An 18,713-nucleotide genomic window follows, 5' to 3' on the forward strand; every position below is an offset into this window, starting at 1 on the left:
CCCCTGCGGATTCTTTTCCTCTTCCTAAGAAATTACTGGCAGATGGCCCTGGTCTCGCCTCTGATGGTTCAGGGTTTGCTGTTGGTGGATTTTCCTCTGATGTGTGGGTCTCGCTTGTTTCTGATTCAGAGCTCGTTGGAGTATTAGAGTTGTTCTGGCGTGGTTTTCTTCCTGTTGGAGCATATTTGTCCATCCAGGAGTATACTTCGTCGTTGACATAATCGTAAATATCTCTTGAATTTCCTGATTTTTTTATTTTCAAGATCAGTTTTGTAGTCTGTCAGTTTAACATTAATGCCTACTAGTATTTCTTCTTTTTTCAATTTGCATGAGTTGGTAAATTCTTTCTCAATCTCCTTAATTTCTAAATCTATGGTGTGAAGATTCACGGTAAGTTCTTGAATTGTTAATAGGATTAGGTCCAACGAACATCTGTTGAGGATTGCTTCCCATCTTCTAACAAAATCTTTGTTCTCTTTGAATAGTGTTGGACGGAGTTGGATTCGTAGTCCTCTTGGTATCCTCTGGTTTTTATAATATCTCCCTAGAGTAACCGCATGTAGTTTCCTGTTGATTTCTTTTCTTATCAGCTATTCGAGTTGCTTAATCCTCTTGGTAGGATCCTGGTCTGTAGCTGCATTTTTATTGAATACATTCTCACCAATCAATTCCAATATCTTGTTTGCTTCTTCCGTGGTGAAGCCTAGCGTCTCTGCTTTTTTTTGTTGTGAGTGATTCTATGTCTTCATAAGACATCTCAGTGTGTGGTTCAAACTGGTCAATTTTTTATTTTCTGCTTTTTCATGTTGGTTTAAGGTGTGCCTCCACCTGAGGGGTATCGGAGAACAAAACTGTTGCCAGAAAGAAAAGAAAAGAGGATGGCACCACCTAGAAAATTCACTTTGTTCATCCAATTGCTTTTTCTTAATGGTAAGAAATGGTATGGTATGCGGACCTTCTCAGCATGTCAGCGTCCCCTCCAGTCAAGCTGCCAGTGGTCGCTGATCTTCTTGCCAGGGAGGGAGGCGCAATTCTACACCACAACCCAGGATCTCTGAACCTGAAGGCCTTGCTCCTGCAGTGTGTGTTTGGTGGTTGAACTGCTGGTTAACTGCAGGGAGGTTCTCACCAGGGCCAGAGCGTCGCCGGCCTTGAAGTGCTACGGGAACAAGTGGACGTGGTTTGTGACTTGGTGCTAGTCGCAGAAGATTAACCCTCTGAGGGTCACGGCCCCCCAAGTTCTTTCCATACTTGTTGTCATTGGCTAAATCGGGGCTGGCGTACGCCTCCATCAAGGTACACCTGATGGCTATCTCCCGCTACAACCTATCTCCAGGACGGTCTTCCCTTTGGTCGCACCGGTTAGTTAAGGAGTTCATCAAGGGACTGTCACGTTTGTTCCTGCCAGTGAAGACTCTGGCCCCGCCGTGGGAACTCGCGTGGTATTGACTCTGCTCACGGGGGCCTTCATTCGAGCCTATACGTCAAGCTCCGCTCAAGTTTGTCTTGGAAGACTGCTTTCCTCGTGGCCATCACCTCTGCCAGAAGAGTAGGTGAGATCCAGACCCTGTCCTGCAAGCGATCTTATTTCTCTTTCCACGAAACGAGGGTGGTGCTGCGGTCGCACCCCTCCTTCAGGCCCAAGTTTCTGTCAGAATTTCATCTCAACGAACCCTTGGTGTTGCCTGTGTTTTTTCTGACACCTTCGTCGCCGCCTGAGAGGACTTTGCACTCGCTCGATGTGGCTCGAGCGCTTCAGTTTTGTGTGGCAGCGCAGCATTTCAAGAAGACTACTCAGTTTTGTGAACTTTGGAACCTGTGAACCATGGGAAGGCCCTGTCCAAGGCTTCCATTTCCAGGTGGCTCTCTAGCTGCATCACTCATCGTCACCGGTTGGCAAACTGACCGCTGCCTGGCCGCCTGAGAGCCCATTCTACCAGAGCGATCGCTGCAACGAATGCATTCCTGTCTGCTGTGCCCCTGCTGGACATTTGCAGGGCTGCAACGTGGAGGTCGATGCATACCTTCATGAAATTCTGCTGCATTGACGGGCATTCCAGGGAGGGGTCCAGAGTCGGCCAAGCAGTGCTGCGCAACCCGTTCACTTGAAGTGAGCCTGGTGAGGAGGTAAGAGATTGCTTCTGTTGAGCCTTGCCACCTCCCGTGGTTGTGTAATAATGTACTGTTGTGTATTCTTTATTCACGAGCATGTGAATCCATGCCAGACACCATGCTGGAGAAGGAACAAGTTACTTGCCTGTAACTGTTGTTCTCCAGCATGGGTCTGGCATGTATTCACATGCGAACCCTCCCACCTGCCCCTCTGTGGCGCTTCTATTGGTCCTACTGCCACTTTACGTGCTACCAAATCTGAAGATGGCTGCCAGGGAAGGGGCTTAGGGAGAGTGCAGTCATTGGCTGAGGTCAGTATGACCCAGAGTTCAGTGATTGGTTTATAGGAGAAAGACAGTTTATAAAGAAAAGTGAAACTTTTTTCTTTTACTGAGGATTCCCAGCCTGACTACTGGGAACATTCAGCACCCAACGATCGGTGAAGATGGTCTCCCACATGTTGACAAAGTTCGCCAGCAGGGATGGGGCCACGACATCTTGGCCGGTTACAGTCCTGCTTGGAGGTCAGCATGCCGCCCTCAGAGCCCTGATGACGGTGGCTGTTAGGGAGAATTCTCAGAAATGTGCCAATTTCCTTCTACCTACAGCTCTTTTGCTGGACTTCAGGACTTTATATCTCTCATGTATTTTTTATGTGAATCATCCTGTTTCTTTTGACTTCGGAGTCTGACAAACTCCATAGGCATTATCTTTACATTGTGTCACACAGCACCTTCAGTTTCTCAAGTAAACTTAGTTACCCTTTCTACAATCAATGGCTGGTGGCAGTAGTTTACTTTTTACTACCATTGTGTGTTTTTACCACAGGCTGCGTTCACAGCCACAGTAAGGCACCCATGGGTGCCCACTTTGTCAAAATGGCCCTGGTCGTCTTTTTTCGCCATTTCTTGTCAGGAAGGTCCTTCTTGAGATTTACTCTGCGCTCCAAACCAGGTTTGGTCCCTTTTTGTCTTTGGCGGGATTCTCGAGTGAAGCCTGCCTCGGGCTCCAGTATGTCTGGCAGTGGCAGGAAGTGAGGGAGGTGCCCGAAATTCCCTGTGCTTAATCCCCTTCGTTACAGGGATGCACCCAAAGATGATTGGCCAGCTGGCTGTGCGGCAATGACAGCCACCCAGCAGCGTGACTGACAGCTAGACTGGAATGAATGGGAGAAACCTGCATAAAAGGTGAGGCTTTTTGGCTTGGAAGGCAGAGTCGACCACTGGGCGAAGGAATCTGAAGAAGAACTTAGAAGAGACGCCTGCTGCAACTCCTGGACTATTGGTTTGCTCGGTGAAGCCCTGCTGCTGTGCTGAAGCTTTGAATTTCGCCTTGACTAGAGAAGCCCTGCAAGTTCGACTTCTCCCTTTTTGTTGGTGGGACCAATCAACTCCACAGTAAGCCCGTCTGGACATCCTCTCGAAGCTGGTTGTATTTTCACTACAGCTGCTGCTGGAACGGAAGAGCCAGGGAGAGGAACACCAGATTGTGTGCGGAGCTTTTAAGTCGTATCCAAGCGCTAGGAAGCTCCTCCAGACTTCCCTGATGCAGGAATGACAAAGCCTGAACCAGTGCTGGACCCCAGAGGCGAGGAAAGTCTGAAATGGTATCCGAGAACCGTGGTGTTGCTATTTGCTGTCAGACGCGAGGAGCTGAAACACAGAAGAACCGCTGAATTGAAGTTTTCCCATTGCTGCCATTGACTTTCCCATTGCAGAGCAGGAGTCCCCAGACATCCTCCCTCTTGTCCAGACTGAGGATCAGGAACAACCGGATCTGCAGAGCTGGACAGGAACAGAAGCCAGCTGGAACAATTTATTCTAGCCAGAGGTACTATAAAGTCTAAAAGAACTTCCTCTTGTTGTGTAGCCTTACTTGCTCTCAGTTGAGACCTGTCTTGGTTACCTTGCAGAGTTGCTAAAGCTTTGCCCTTCACAACCCTCCCAGCTTGTGGCCGTTCAAGTGTTCTATTTTCCACAAACATTTCTAAAAAAAATTGTGCAATACTTTGTGCAATTAACATTGGCTGTCCTGGCTTCCTGAGAGACTCCTCTTTACCTCTGACGTTGTGCTTTGGCCTTTCCCCCAGGAACGGGTTAATTTACTCTGCTTTGGAAGGTTTCTAAAAGTACTTACCTGTTTATGAATTTGTTAACCTTTGTTTTATTCCTCTATTCTATCTTTTTACACTTAACTCAGTATTGCTCTAAATGTACCAGTGCTAAATCATTGTTCAGTGTCCTAGTTATTTAAGTCACCTAAGGTTTTGGAAGTGTCTGTGTGCCATCCTCAATGGGTGTCATCTGATTTAGAGAAATAGAGCGTGTTCTAAGTGTATTAGAAGTGTTATCTATATATTGCTCCCTTCTGAAGAAGGCTTATACAACTGACTTTGAAATAAAATAGTTTTATCTAGAAACCTTGAGGATAAGTGTTTATTTGGATAACTGTGGTGAAGCTGTGTCACATTACTGCTCACATTGACCCCTCTTGAGATGAGCCTGGCTGCTCAGCCACACTACCAACCTGTGTAGTTCACTTATACCAAAGGTTGGGTCCCTATTGCCAGGATGTCAAGGTTATTGTAGTGCACCAAAAGGGTACTGCATACAATCTTGCCTAACAGCGGCCACCTCCGAAAGCCTTGGAGTGATCCCTATTGGCTTCCTGGGTCGTGGAACGGCAGGGGTGGTGGTAAGAGGAATGAGCCCCCGCCAAAACCCTTCAAAGACCTACTAGACTTTTCTCCTGAGGAACGAAATGACCGGTGCTGTTGCAGCGAGCCCAAGACATGGGCCGTCTCCTTGTCGGTCTTGATGGCCTGGAGGGATTCATGGACGGCCTGGCTCTTCAATGTTTACTTGCACACTTTGACCCACCTGATCTCTACCGTCTAACTTTCAGTGTTATGCACATGAAACTCTGCTCTTTCAGGCTCCCGCACAGCCTCCTCTCCTCCCTCCTATATTCCTGAATTTCTATCCGCTATTCAGGATTGGTGCGCCTCCAACGATCTCTGCCTTAATGCAAGTAAGCTGGAGTTCCTTCTCATTGGGACCCCTGCTCCCGCTTTCCCACGCACTCTGGCCACCCTCATTGGGCCCTCTTCCTTCGCCTTCCTGTGAGGCAAAAAAACCTCATCTTTCACTTCACTCTCGCCTTCCCTCCTCACGTCACAGACCTTGTCAAAAAAGCCCAGTTGCAGCTGCACCTTCTCAGAGGTATTCTTCCTTTTCTCACTTGCCCCCGGAAGCTCACTGTCTCCAGAGCCCTGGTTCTTTCTAAGCTGGACTACTGCACAGCCTCTTTCTCAATCTGGCTTCGAGACTCTGCCCTCTGCAACTAATCAAGAACAGGACATGCACGATTTTTCCTTGCCCTCAAGCCGAGGGACTGTATTTCTCCAGCCCTGAAATCTCACCACTGACTGGAAGTTCAAAACCCTCTGCATCATCCACAAGGCTTTGTGGGGCTTGGGCCTGCACTACATCCAACTCTTCCAAAATACCTTCCTTCTTGAGCACTTGGCTCAGCTAATTCCAACTCTCTAAGGGTCACACTCTTCTCCAAGCAGATAGTGGGGGGAGGTGACGTGTAGAGCCCTCTCCTCTGCTGGTGCCTCCCTCTGGAATGGCCTCCATTTCCCTCTAGAACTTGAGCCGGACCACCTGAAGTTCTGGAAACAGTTAGACCTTCCTTTTCTCTTCTGCTTTCTCCCTCTCTCTCCCTCCCCTGCTGACTTGCATGTCTGTAGCGCTGACCTGTTGCTTGGCTACCCTCAGTTTCATTGGATATCAGTCGCCTTCATGATCAGTCTCCCACTCTCCCACACACTGCCTCAGGGCCTACCACGCACTTGGGGGCAGTAACTGTAACCTCTACAGTCCCTGCCTCCTTGCATTTACCCAGAGCCACGCCTCCCTGACTGCACTTACTCAGAGCAATGCTGCCCTGATGATGCACACACCCCCCATCCCCCTCCGTGGCACCTCCCTCCACTTAGCATTGTCACACCTGTACAATCTGAATGACACAAGGTCTAGTAAGATCGCTTATGTTGTCCTCCCTTTGCCTTCCATCCCTTTTCTTATTGTGCCTAAAAACACTTGTGTAAAGGCGCGTTATAAATGACCTATATCATCTGATCCTATCGTAGGGTGGGTGACCATTCATCATCAAATATAGCTGAAGCCATTCCCCATCAATGAAAAAAACCTATAGCGAATAGCTCAACATTTGTATGCGTTTGCTTGTCTCTACTGCACAGGCATATTTTGTTCACAGGCATAAAAGGTTAGTGACCGTGCATAAAAAAAGCAAAACCAGAGGCAAGTGCCTTAAAGTGAGGGGTTAGCAGTTTGACACTCCTTACAATCTGCACCCTCTCTCAACACAGGCTGCCTTTATCCAACCAGTTCATGTGTACTTTGGAATAATGGATAGCCACGTGCAGGGATTGAGCTGTCCGAATTTCTAACTTGGCTAATATATAAGTACTTATATTGTAATGTTGGTTGGTAGTGTTTCAGAACCGGTAAACTGAGGCTCTTGGTCTGTGTTTCAACTAATGTGGTGAGTGTCCTGTGCCCACACCTACCATAGTGTGCGTAGGATAATATATTACACACATCCATAGATCACCAATGAGCACAAACAAAGTTACTATCACTGAAGTCTTGATGTAAACCTTCCGAAACTTTTGTTAGTGAAATATCTTGCATTTCATCTAGTTGATTTTGCTGCTTCTTTTTGTCCTGTTAGCAAAGCGTGTTCATGGCTCCTCAGATTATCCAGTAGAGGAGCAGAGCACACCCCCCACTTCCGGAGGCGGAAAGCCTGACACTTCAAATGCCATTACCAGAAGCAGTGACATGCTGTACCTGATTGTTGGCTGTGTACTGGGAGTGATGGTCCTTATTCTCATCGTTTTTATAGCCATCTGTTTGTGGAAGAACCGTCAGCAAAACTTGATGCAGAGTAAGTTTATATATTTCTTTTTGACTGCTATTATTCTGTTTATTTATAAATGGCAATTGGGTTGGTAATAACTCAGTATTACAAAATCCAGTTCACACCTCTCCACTGAAGATTGAATAGTAGTCTTGTGTGAAGTTCACAAGTACCCTAAAGACAGATATGCTGCTGCTAAGTATCCTGCAACTCCAGCTTCAATAACAGTTGCCACTCGCTCCATTTGTGTTGCTGGTCCTTTCTACTGTTTAAATCCCCAAACCTAGAGGAATAAATAACCTTCACATTGATGCCACCACAGATGGTTATTGCCCTTTGTATTTGCAGTTGCACACCAAACCCGTTTAAAATGGAAAATGTTCATTAATTGTTTGAATACCAGTCGCTGATTCTTAAAAGGTAAACTGTTTAATTACTTCTCATGTAGGAAGATGAACTTTGCTGCTTAACGGTAGCACCACTTTTCGTCCTTTGCTGTGCTATTCCTGTAATATGGAACACATCCTGAACACCGGTAGCTACTGCCAAGACTGCTTCATTGGCAACAACCACCATGTAATGAAGACTAGCTCCATTTAGGATCACTGATTGGGAAACTCCTAGTAGTTGAAGGTAGAAATGTCCAGCACATTAACTGAGGGAGGGGAAAAATATGGGAAAGAACAAAGCTCGTCTCATCTTCCAGTACCTTTCACAGAAGTAATCTCCCAACGAGCACCATTTAAGCACCCCCTTAACTGTGGAAAAGAAAAGCACAAAATGTGCCTCTCCACCATAGGGTCTGGCATGGATTCACATGCTCATGAATACTCCCTGTCAGGCTGGGAATCCTCGGTAAAGAAATCAGTTTGTTTCATTTCCAAACTGTCAATCTCCTAACAACCAATCACTGGCCTCTGGGTCATACTGCCCCCAGCCAATGACTGCCCTCTACCTAAGCCCCTCCGCTGGCAGCCATTTTAAGATTGGTACCCCACTTAGTGTGGGAGTCCTTGTGTTTAGCTCGCAAGCTTTTACTTAGTTTATCGTTTTTTGGAAGAGTATTACTCTATTTTTCGGTCAATCAGGCCTTCTGCTCCATCGATAAACCCATCTGATTAACAGTGAGCCAATGTCTGATTTCTAGGTGCCCCTCAAGGGCGAATTTCTTAGTGGAGGCTTCCAGAAGATTCTCAGGCCTCTGCCGGGTGGACCATGTCAGAGGCGAAGGATTAAGCTCCCCTGTTCAAGATCTGCGCCAGCTGCGGCTTGTGGAAGGTCTTCTCGGACGACAAGCATTCTGAATGCCTTTACTGCCTGTATCCGGCGCACAAGGAGGATTGTGCGTTTTCCCAGATGTCCTCAAGCACGATGAAGGATCAATACAGGCGGCTAAACTAGTTGCTACAAGCCAAGGCCCCTATTCTGGGTTGATCACAGCAGCATGCCTCTTCCAGTTCCAAGAAGGCTGAGCAGGTTTCGAAGACCATTGAGGGCGCCCCTCCCATGGGGGACCAACAGAAGGAAGGGCACTGCAAGTCCATTGTCACCAGGAGTGCCGTTGTGATAGGCTCTGCGGCGGCCAGGGCACGTTCGATGTCTCCAGCCTCACCAGTCTATGCTCAGGATCTTCGGCCAAGAGGAAATTGGACCATTCGCGCAAACTCAAGGAGAGGCCCAAGTCCGTCCCTATCGGATAAGTCCACGGAGCCTGGCTTGGAACCTCCCCGCTAAGGAGAAAGCCAAGCATGACAAGGCTTTCTGGCCCAGATTGTGAAGGTCCAGGTGCACCTGGCGAAGACCCAGCCTTCCATCAAAGGGATGGCAGCGTCTCTGGCGAAGGCCGCCGAGACGATCCCACAGGACGCAACCCCTAAGACCAGGGTGTCCCTTCCTCCCAGGAGGGAGGCTGCGTTCCGGCCCATAGAGAAGACCCCAGAGAAGAGGATGCTAGACATCTCTCTGAGACATTCACCGCTGGAAAAGAAGGGGTTGGTGCGGTGGCCCTCCAGGGTACGTATATCTCCTCTGAGGAGGAGCTCACCGGACTGCAAACCGTCCAGGAGGAGGGGAAAGAAGGAAGCGGGCCCTAAGAGTGTGCCAACACTGTTGAGGAAGAGCAGCAAGGTGACTATAGTCTGGGCTCCCAGCCGGTGTTCCAGCGGCCTAGTACGCCTGCACCACAGCTGCCACCCCCACCTCGGGTACCTCCTAGAGACCTCTCAGTGGACATCCTTTTGGCACTGCATATGCTGATCTCGGAGATCCAGACAAGGATGCCTATTGCGCCGGCGGCCCCATGGGGGAGCACCCGGCCAAGAAGAGTACACCCTCCTTGCCACCCTTCGGCCCCAGCCCACCCCACTGGCGGGGCGTAGGGAGGAAAGGAGACTATGGACTAAGAGTAAGGTAGTCACTAGAGTGAGTAACTGTTATTCTCCTACGTCCTGTCCATTTTCCTCCATACTTGTGGGAGATTCCCAAGCACACACCATAGGTAGTACGGGTGGATGGAAAACCCCTTTACAGGAATAAGTTCTTAAGAACAGCCTGGCCAAATTGGGCATCAGCCTTGGAACTCAGGTAAAGCCGATGGGGAGGCCCATGAAGCTGCCTTGACGATGGACTCCCAAGGGACATACTTTGGAAGGCAACAGCAGTCGCTTTGCAATAGATTAGATGTGCATGGATACTCTTCGGTGGATGAAGGCCTTGAATGCTTTAGGCTACTGAAAAACATGAGCAGGGAATAGTTGCTTTGGAAGCTGGTTTCCCCTTCATGTCTCTGAATGTGACGGGAAAGGAGACAGATTGGTTCAAATGAAAATCGGCAACCACCTTAGGCAGGAAGAAAGGATGAGAGTGAAGCACAACCTCATCCCCGTGGAAAGTGAGGAACGGATGCTTCACGCAAAGAGCCTAAAGCTCACTTACTTGGCTTGCCGATGTTATTGCAATCAAAAGGCAACCTTCCAAGAAAGGTGCTTAAGATCGATATTGGCATTGAGTTCAAATGGCTTATAGCATAACGCCCCGGCAGTAAGAGATAGAGACCCGCAAAATGCCTTTGACTGGATTAGTCAATGAAAAGGAACAGCTGTCCTTGGACAAATAGGCTGCGATAGCGGATAAATATGTTCTGCATAACTGAACATGGATTCCAGAAAGGGCCAGATGAGACACAAAAGATAGTACGGTGTCGACCAAAGCTTGCCTGGTATTGAGCTGTTTAGCTAAACACCAATGGCAAAACCAGAGTCATTTGCTCCTGTACTAAGCTCTCGTAGAGGCCTTCCTGGCCGCTTGCGTAATGCGCACATTGTCCTCTGACAGATTGAACTGTTAATGATCTAAACTCATGCCCCAGGCCCCCAAGCTAAACGATTGTGGGGAGGGGTGCCACATCTGGCGAGCGCTCTGGTTAAGCAGGTCGGGAATCTGCAGCAATCTGATCGGGAGGTACCAACAGATTCTGTAGCTCCGAAAACAAGAATCTGACTGGCCAACAAGGAGCCTTGAACAGGAGAGTGCAGTTTGATGTGCTCTTGAGCTTACAGAGCGACTGATGGATAAGAGGCGAAGGGAAGGCATAAGCTTACATGTTGTCCCAAGGGATCTCGAGGGCGTCTCCCAGAGAGGACTCTCTAAACCGGTCCCTGGACGCATAAAGAGGCAGTTTCTTGTTTGAAGAAGTTGGAAAGAGGTCCACCTCTGGAGTGTCCCATTGATGGAAAATATTGCAGAGGACATTGCTGTTCATTTACCACTCATAACAGATGGTGACTGAGTGAATCTGCGGCCACATTGAGGTGACCCAGGATGTGTACAGCCTGGAGCCTAACAATGTGCTGGATGGCACAGTCCAAATTTGTATGGCAAGATCTACAAGGAGAGGAGACTTGGTGACGCCTGCTTGATGTAAAACATTGCCACTGAATTGTCCGTGCAAACACAAACTACACTGTTGCTGTAAGGGAGGTATTCAAAATGGCCACCGTGTTTCGCAGAGGTTGGGCTACCCTTTTCATAACACCTGGGGTGAACTGCGTCACAGGAGCAAGTGAGGCAATAGTCTCCTCGGGGGAGTCCGGGGCATTGCTTGCCATCTTAGCCTTGCAATAAGGAGGTTTGAAGGGTGTGGTAGGGGGAAATAGCAAGCGAAAGCCTGCCTTAGCGATGAATAAAACCCACCGGTCTTCAGTGATGGTCTGCCAAGCCTCCAGATGAGGTGAGATTCGTCCTCCCACCGAAGTCTCGTGCGACCAACAAAAAATATCAGTTGGATAATTTGTCAGCAGGGAGACTACCTGTTCCTGTAGAGGAGGCTGATGGCAGAGAGAAAAACCAACCAACTTGCCGCTGCTGCTTTCAGCTGGGCCACCAACCGGAGCTTCAGACCGGCGTGCACAGCGACCCTGAAACCCCCTGAATCCAGAGAAGGACCAAGCCTGGGACCCTGACCACTGTGTATAAGGGGCCTTAGGGGAAGCTTTCGCCAGGACTGATGAACGGGTTTTTGTTGTCCACATAGCGTGGAAAGGCTGCTCAGCCCCAAAATAAAAGCTTTCAGCACCAGACGTGAAGGTTGGTGTATGGGTGGTATCCACAATGGCAGCCGTGGACCAAGAATGGTGGGCCGCCATTTTGTCAACACCTGAGGAGAACTGCGTCATTGGAGAAAGTGAGGCAACTGTCTCCTCGGGGGACTTAAGTACTACTTAAGCCTTGAAACAAGGATCCTCGGCCGAGCCAGTGCTGGCAGATCTAGGATGTTTACTGGACATCTTGGGAACTGTCCCAGAATTAGCCTCCAGTGGAGTAACCTCGGCAGAGCCGGTACTGGAATGCCTGTGGTGCTTGACCACCTTTTTTTCCCCCTCGACAGAACCGGTAACCCCACGACCTTGAGCATGGGACGGTTTAGGAAGACGTACCCTACCGACAGGACCCTCAGAAGATCCCTCGACTTGGTCAGTACTGGATTTCGCCCCAGGTAGAGGGACCACCTGGGTTTAACCTGGGACAAATAGCTCCCTCAAGAGGGCCCTCAAGCCGTGGCTCTGGTGTGAAAAGCACTAGAAACAGAGACCTTAGGGCGAACCCCGGTATCCAGAGCCGCAGACTAACTGGGCTGAACCTTAGAACCCAAATGGTGGTGTACCTCGGAACAACGTCTGGTTTTGGCAGGTCCTCTGGAGGAACCCTTTGGAGAACACTCTGGTGCGCATATTAGGTCCTGGGGTACTTCAGAGGAATCCCTGGTAACAGAGCTACACAAGCCCCTCCCGGCCATGCCATGCAATGCTCTCACCGAGCAGGGCTGCTCATTGGTGTCCTGATCCACTTGAAGCTCATCCAACGAGGCGGGAACAGAAAACTGGTCCCTCACGCCTACCCCTTCAGGTTTTAAACTAATGTCCCAGTCCACCAGTGTCTTCTCTATAAGAGACAGCGGGGCAGAGGAGGAAGAGATGGAGGAGGTCCAGAAGGAAGCAACGGAGTGGGTGGCACCACCGGAACCTGAATCAGAACTGTCGGGGTGGAACAGGAGGCTCGGGATACATGTCCCTTAACAGACGCTTGAAATACGTCCTCATAGGGACAGAATGCATGAGCATTTGAAACTTCCCAAAAAACTCCTCCTCAGTCGAGGGCTTAGGCGTTGGAAGAGGCCGCTCGTAAGGATACCCCCACAAACGCAGAGAGGGTGGCTGCCAGGAGGGTCCACCACTGGCCGGGTCCACATAGATCACTGGAGTGGAAAAAGGAGGGAGCGAGACCGTGGCGGGCAGCGGAGCCCGTGCACGCCAGTCGAAAGGAGGACCAAACGGGTTTTTGTTGTCCACGTGGCGTGGAAAAGGCTGCTGAGCCCAAAAGGAATACTCCCAGCACCAGATGTTATAAACCTAGGTGTAAGGGAGCTATCCAAAATGGCCAATATGGACCACAGCGGTTGGGCCACCATTTTGTCGACACCTGAAGAGAACTGTCACATGTGGAGATGAGGCAACTTTCTCTTCAGGAGAGCCAGGGGAATTAAGTAACACTTTAGCCTTACAAGGATCCTCGGCAGAGCTGCTACTGGGTGGTCTCGGATGTTTACTGGACATCTTGGAACCACCCTCAAACTTGCCTCCGATGGAGGAACCTCGGCAGAGCTGGTAGTAGAGGAATAATGGTCCGTGACCACCCTCTTTGCCCCCTTCGACAGAACCAGTACCACCACGACCCCGAGCGCGGGACGGTTGAGGAATATACCTCACCAACAAGATCTTCAAAGAGGTTCTCTCGAATCTGTCAATCAGACCTTCGCCTCAACAAGAACCACCTCAGGTTTTAACCCGATACATAAAGCTCCCTCAAGAGGGGCCTGGAGCCGTGACTGTACAGAAAGCTCCAGAAAAGAGACCTCGGGCAAATCCTGGTATCCAGAGCCACTGACGGTAAACCTCGGAACGATGTCCAGTACTGGCAGGTCTGCTGCTGGAACCCTCGGAGAGCACTCCGGTACGCCTATTAGTCCCCTGGGGCACCTCAGGGGAACCCCTGGTGACTGTTACAGGAGCCCCTCACGGAACTAGAAGACCCCGGGAAGGAGTCCCCAGTCCAGGGCGCCCCGAAAAGTAAAGAATTTACTGGGCGTTTCTTATGAAAAGCTGGCAATGAGGTGGAGGAAACACTTCTTCCCACCGAAGAAGACGACGAAGTGCCCGGACGAAGAGGGAGTCGCAGCAGAATCAAAAATCTCAGCAATGCTCCGGGCCTAGACACTCCACAAAGAGAGTGGGGATTTGCCTTCGAGAAACGACGTTGGCATGAAGAACAGGACACAAATCCCAGACACTCCGGCATAGACAGGGGACTAGATGACCGAGGAACCGAAGCAGGAAGGAAGGACAAAGGGAATAAAAATAAAAATTCCCAGTGATGCTAGTGCGTCCAGCCCCGAACGTGCAGAGAAAAGGACTGAAGGGTGATGTTCGGGCCGAAGCTCAGGAGGGCAGGGTTACGCTCACGTACAGTACCCCGCGTAAAAATCAAAGGATGGCAAATGTCATTTTTATGCTTTTTGACAAGTGCTCTGGTCCCGTCCCGAAGGACGGAATGTCCGACAAGTATGGAGGAAAGGGGACGGGGCGTAGGAGTAATTACTATTACCTAGCAACTGAAATGAATAATAATTGGATAAAAGGTTGAGTAGACCTTTCCAAGATTCAATCCTGTGACTTGCAGATCATGCATAGATTCCAGCACTGAGCACAGCACTTAACCTGCTGAGCTATCTTACCAGCGGATTCTTCTTTTTTTTTCCTTCAATGTGCATAGAGCATTTGGCAATGCACTGGCTCTGGGTGTTACTTTGCTTATTGATATAAAACTTACTATTACAGTGCTTAGAAGCAGGAGGAATGCCATGGCCCACTAGTAAACGTCATAATAGTAGGGTTATATTTTTTAAATGGACTGGGAAAGTGCAGTGGTAGGTATCTTAAATGTTTTTAACTGCACAGTTGATTAAACCGCATATCTTTGCCGCAATTGGATAATTAAAAGCTCCACTCCATCGTGTGCCCGGCTACATTTCCCAAATGTATATTAAGCAGGGCTGAATAAGTCCTCCATGCTTCTGGGCTTGATAAATTGGGTACAGTTACGTTTCCTAGTGATAACACCTATATTTACATCGCGTAGGTGCTGATGGAGACGGACATGAATCACTATATATAAAAATATAATATTTTACACCTGGAGACAGGAAATAGTTTATTTGCACAAAAGGAAAGGCCTCCTAATGCTGACTCTAAATAAGAAGCTCTGGGGCACGAGTCTGTCTGGCCCATATAGACCCACTGTGCTTTCCAGTTGTACTTTTGCGAATGTAACCCATTTGAGAGACAAAATATGCATGAAATCATGCAGGGTTCTGTTCTGGCAGAGGGCATCGTGATGGAAGTATCATTTTGCAGCTGTGTCCAGATTTCCAAGGAAGGCTCATTGTTCATGACCCTAGATACCAGTCGGAGATGACATAGATTTTCGGTGTTCAGTCTTCAGATTTACCCTACCAATTGTTTGGTTGGTGCAATGCAACAGCAATCTTTTAGCTTGGACCAGTTGCATCCAGAGGGCCTCCTTAAAATCTGTTCCCTCCACACAAAAACCCCAATGGAGAGTTTTCGTGTTGCCTATTCGTGGTGCAGCTGGCACAGTGCAACAAATAGCAATGGGGTTTCACCAAACCCTTTGACAGCCCTGATGAGGGCTAATGGAGAGTTGAAATGTTTAAGCCTGCCTTAAAATATAATTTTCGAGTTAATTTCCTTTTTATGCACATTGTCTTCTGAAATTACATTTGAGTTAGTTTCCATGTGCTTTCTTTTCCGCTTCACAATTCCGCAAGTCTATAAATTGTGCTTTTTGCATCAACTGCTGTAGAGTTCTGATTTGGTGTATTTGTGGTGTGTAGTTTTAGAACAAGATTTAAACTCATAAATTGCAATTTGAACCCCGTCCATTCTGTCTAGAAGAATCCCTCATCAGGGCTATTCTGATTTACAATACCTTTTTATTTTGTGTTGCAGAGTACGACCCACCAGGATATATCTATCAGGGTGCGGATGTGAATGGTCATCTGGTAGAATACACAACCCTCCCTGGAACCAGTCGCATTAACGGCAGTATTCATGGAAACTACTTGAGCAACGGCTGCCCCCACTTGCACCATAAGATGTCCAATGGTGTGAACGGAACTCTGAATGGACGAATAAATGGTGGACCCGGACCCTTTCAAGGATGCTCTATGGAGTATGATCAGTCACAACAACCAGTGAATGTAAGTAGATCTTTATTAGGATATATCCCAAAAAACAATTCATAGCAGCGCAAGTCATGAATTGGGTATCCTCCACTATCCTTTAATAGCAAAAAAATGCAATCTTTAATTGCTGAGCTCATACCGGCCATACAGGAGACTTTGCAATCTGCTTAGGTTCACATGCCTTGTATAGTCCACCATGTAGTGGTTGGCTCTGAGTTTAACACTTTTTTTTAAATCGGAAAAATAAGGTGTCGACAGCAGTGTTCCTGTCACACTATGCCTATCCTACTTGTACAGGTACCCATGATCCCTCACATGTCGACGTCCTCCGATTGTTTTTTTTCACCATCGGTTGGCAGTAAATCTTATAGCGGAGAGACACATTTCGATGCCATTAAGCACGTGGTTGCCATCTTCGATATATGGAAGCTCTATAGGGCAGGAGAACTTCACGACGAGGCATCCAGTAGGGGTAGTGGGGGGCAGAGGTTCATGTTTTGTATACACTTATAAGCCTAGAGAATGTCTCACTCCCTTTACAATTCTTTCACTAAGGCAGTGTCTTTCCCACATGGAAAAAATACCATTTAAATTCTGTCCGAGGTGGTGGTCCGAATTTCCCTCGACACGCTCACATAGGTCTGTTTAACAGTTGTTTCATGAGGGCTCATGCCAAAGATCGCTGCCATAGGGGCCTAAAATTCAAACCAAAGACTCTTCGGTATCACTGTCGGAGCACTGGGCAACATACCCCATGCAAGCAGAATCTGAAGCGACAGTCCTATGTTCAAACGCTGGCACTTAAGGTCATGGTATCCGACACAGGGGTTGGAACCGAACCCCAACAGCCTAGCAAGATGGCCCCTTCCTTGCTGACGAACTCCAGCTCTGACAGCTCTACATCAAGGTGAGTTTGGGAGAAGCCACCAGGTGATTGCGAGGCTACAAAATTAGAAACACAGAGACCAACACAAGGGTAGCTGAGAGGAGCAGCGAGGGTTCGACCTTGAAAAAAGAAAGGGAAAACCAACACTGGCATTGAGCAGTGTCCCCACCAATAAGTGTACAGATAAAAGCAGGACACAAGCCCTGACAAAACAAAGACAGACCGGAAATGGGGGTTAAAAACATACAACAACCTCCATGCCATCTTCAACGGTAGTCTCCTCAATGCCAAAAGACAATACTCAGTTCAGCCATGACGCAAAAGGCATTAATTAGTAGATATATATGCCTCCTATGAGGAAGGGGGCGATATTGCCATCGAACAAGATGTTGATGCTGAAATACTAGATGCAACCCTGAAACAGAGCTCGGCCGCATCGAAGCTTATGCCCGAAGGCCAAGAGAGTTGTTGATGCAAGAGTTTAAAGAAACCATCAATGATGGCCTTTTATGGAGGGCATGGCCAATTAACGCCTCAAAGGTGCTTTTAACACTTGCCATTTTGGCAATTTCGTCTCATTTGTTCCTACTAGCTAGGCAAGCCTCTTCTCCTGTCCCCTCACCCTAGATAAGCAGCGCATCACTGCAATCCAGGGTTTGTTACTCAGAGGGTTTAGAAAGAATGGTTGGAGAGAAAGATAATGTATTAATTTACGTAACCAAAAGAACTAAAACTAAATGCTTAACCTGTCTCCACAGTGTGTGAACGTGAAAGGGTTACAGGTTAGCTACCCACTCTCAGTCCCCACAAGTTTTCTGTCTTTCTTGGAGAACCATGTAACTCCTTCCCAGACCCCCAAGTGCCCCGCCTACCTCCTCCCTTCTTCCCTCCCTCCATTGTCAGAAAGATCCTGGGGGTGGTTATGTGCAGGAGGATCACCTGGATGGAGGAGATTTGGGGTATGTAAGGAGGATGTCCTTAGGTGAGACATAGTATTTCCCATTCTCCAGCATGGGTCCTGGCATGGATTCACATGCTCAAGAATATTCCCCATCTCCGACTGGAAATCTGCAGTAAACGGAAAGCAGGCTTGCTTTTTGCTTAAACTGCCTTTCTCATATTAACAAATTGCTTAAGCTGCCTTTTTCCTATTAACCAATCACTGACGTCTGAGTCATACTGGACCATCCACTGATGGGTTTCCCTAAGCCCCACACTGGCAATCTTCAGATTTTTACTGCAAGCTGAAGTGCTGGGAGTCCTCTTCACCATCCTGTTTTTTTGTTGTTGTTGCGAAAAACGTTCTATATTTTTACAAACGGTCCATACTGACCGACTGTTGGGAAGGGTTGCTCTTTACTGCAACCGTTACTATGGACCCCCAAACCTGTTTTTATTTTTTTATATCTGACCTGTACTTCTTACTGTGCGGTGAAGCTTCACTACACTGTCTTTTGCTCATTTGTTATGGAGAAACTGACATGTCTTTCAGACTGTCAGTATTTGGAAACATGGTTTCCCTTAGTCTTGTTACTTTATTACTTTTAGTAACTTATAACTTGTGGTAACATATCATTGCACAATGCTTCTTAAAATGGGCTACACTTTTCGTTTTGGCCTAGACTAACACTCAGAGGATTTTTCGTTACTCTAGGTATGCTAAATGGACAAGCTGGTGGCCGCAGTGACTTTTTACCATCTTTTGTTACTTTTTGATTTAGCTTTACCGCGTTTTACCACATTTGGCTACTACCTGTGGCTACTGGTCAAACATGGCCATGCCACAAGATTTTTTTGCTTGTCTATTGGCCATCTTGTCTCTTTAGTCTTCTTCCTGGCTTGAGAGACCAGGAAAATTCTTATATGGACTTGCAGTACCCGGGAAGGCAGAGGCTTTTGGTGGGCTACTGGAGGGCTATGTGTGTTAGCTGCCAGTAAGTGGGCTGG

The 18,713-nt window shown here is 48.1% G+C and overlaps 1 protein-coding gene across 5 annotated transcripts in view; it reads left to right on the forward strand.

Moving 5' to 3' along the window:
* The window catches only part of CDON (cell adhesion associated, oncogene regulated), a 668,575-nt gene that overhangs the window by 539,221 nt on the left and 110,641 nt on the right, over positions 1 to 18,713 (forward strand). For all 5 annotated transcript variants that reach the window (XM_069614078.1, XM_069614075.1, XM_069614076.1 and 2 more), the window contains exons 16-17: positions 6,874 to 7,089; positions 15,645 to 15,895. In XM_069614078.1, the coding sequence (XP_069470179.1) occupies positions 6,874 to 7,089; positions 15,645 to 15,895 (467 nt within the window). The remainder of the gene's footprint in view (positions 1 to 6,873; positions 7,090 to 15,644; positions 15,896 to 18,713) is intronic.

Source organism: Ambystoma mexicanum, chromosome 9, assembly GCF_040938575.1.
Source record: "Ambystoma mexicanum isolate Mex_15411 chromosome 9, UKY_AmexF1_1, whole genome shotgun sequence".
In the NCBI taxonomy this organism is placed as follows: domain Eukaryota; kingdom Metazoa; phylum Chordata; class Amphibia; order Caudata; family Ambystomatidae; genus Ambystoma; species Ambystoma mexicanum.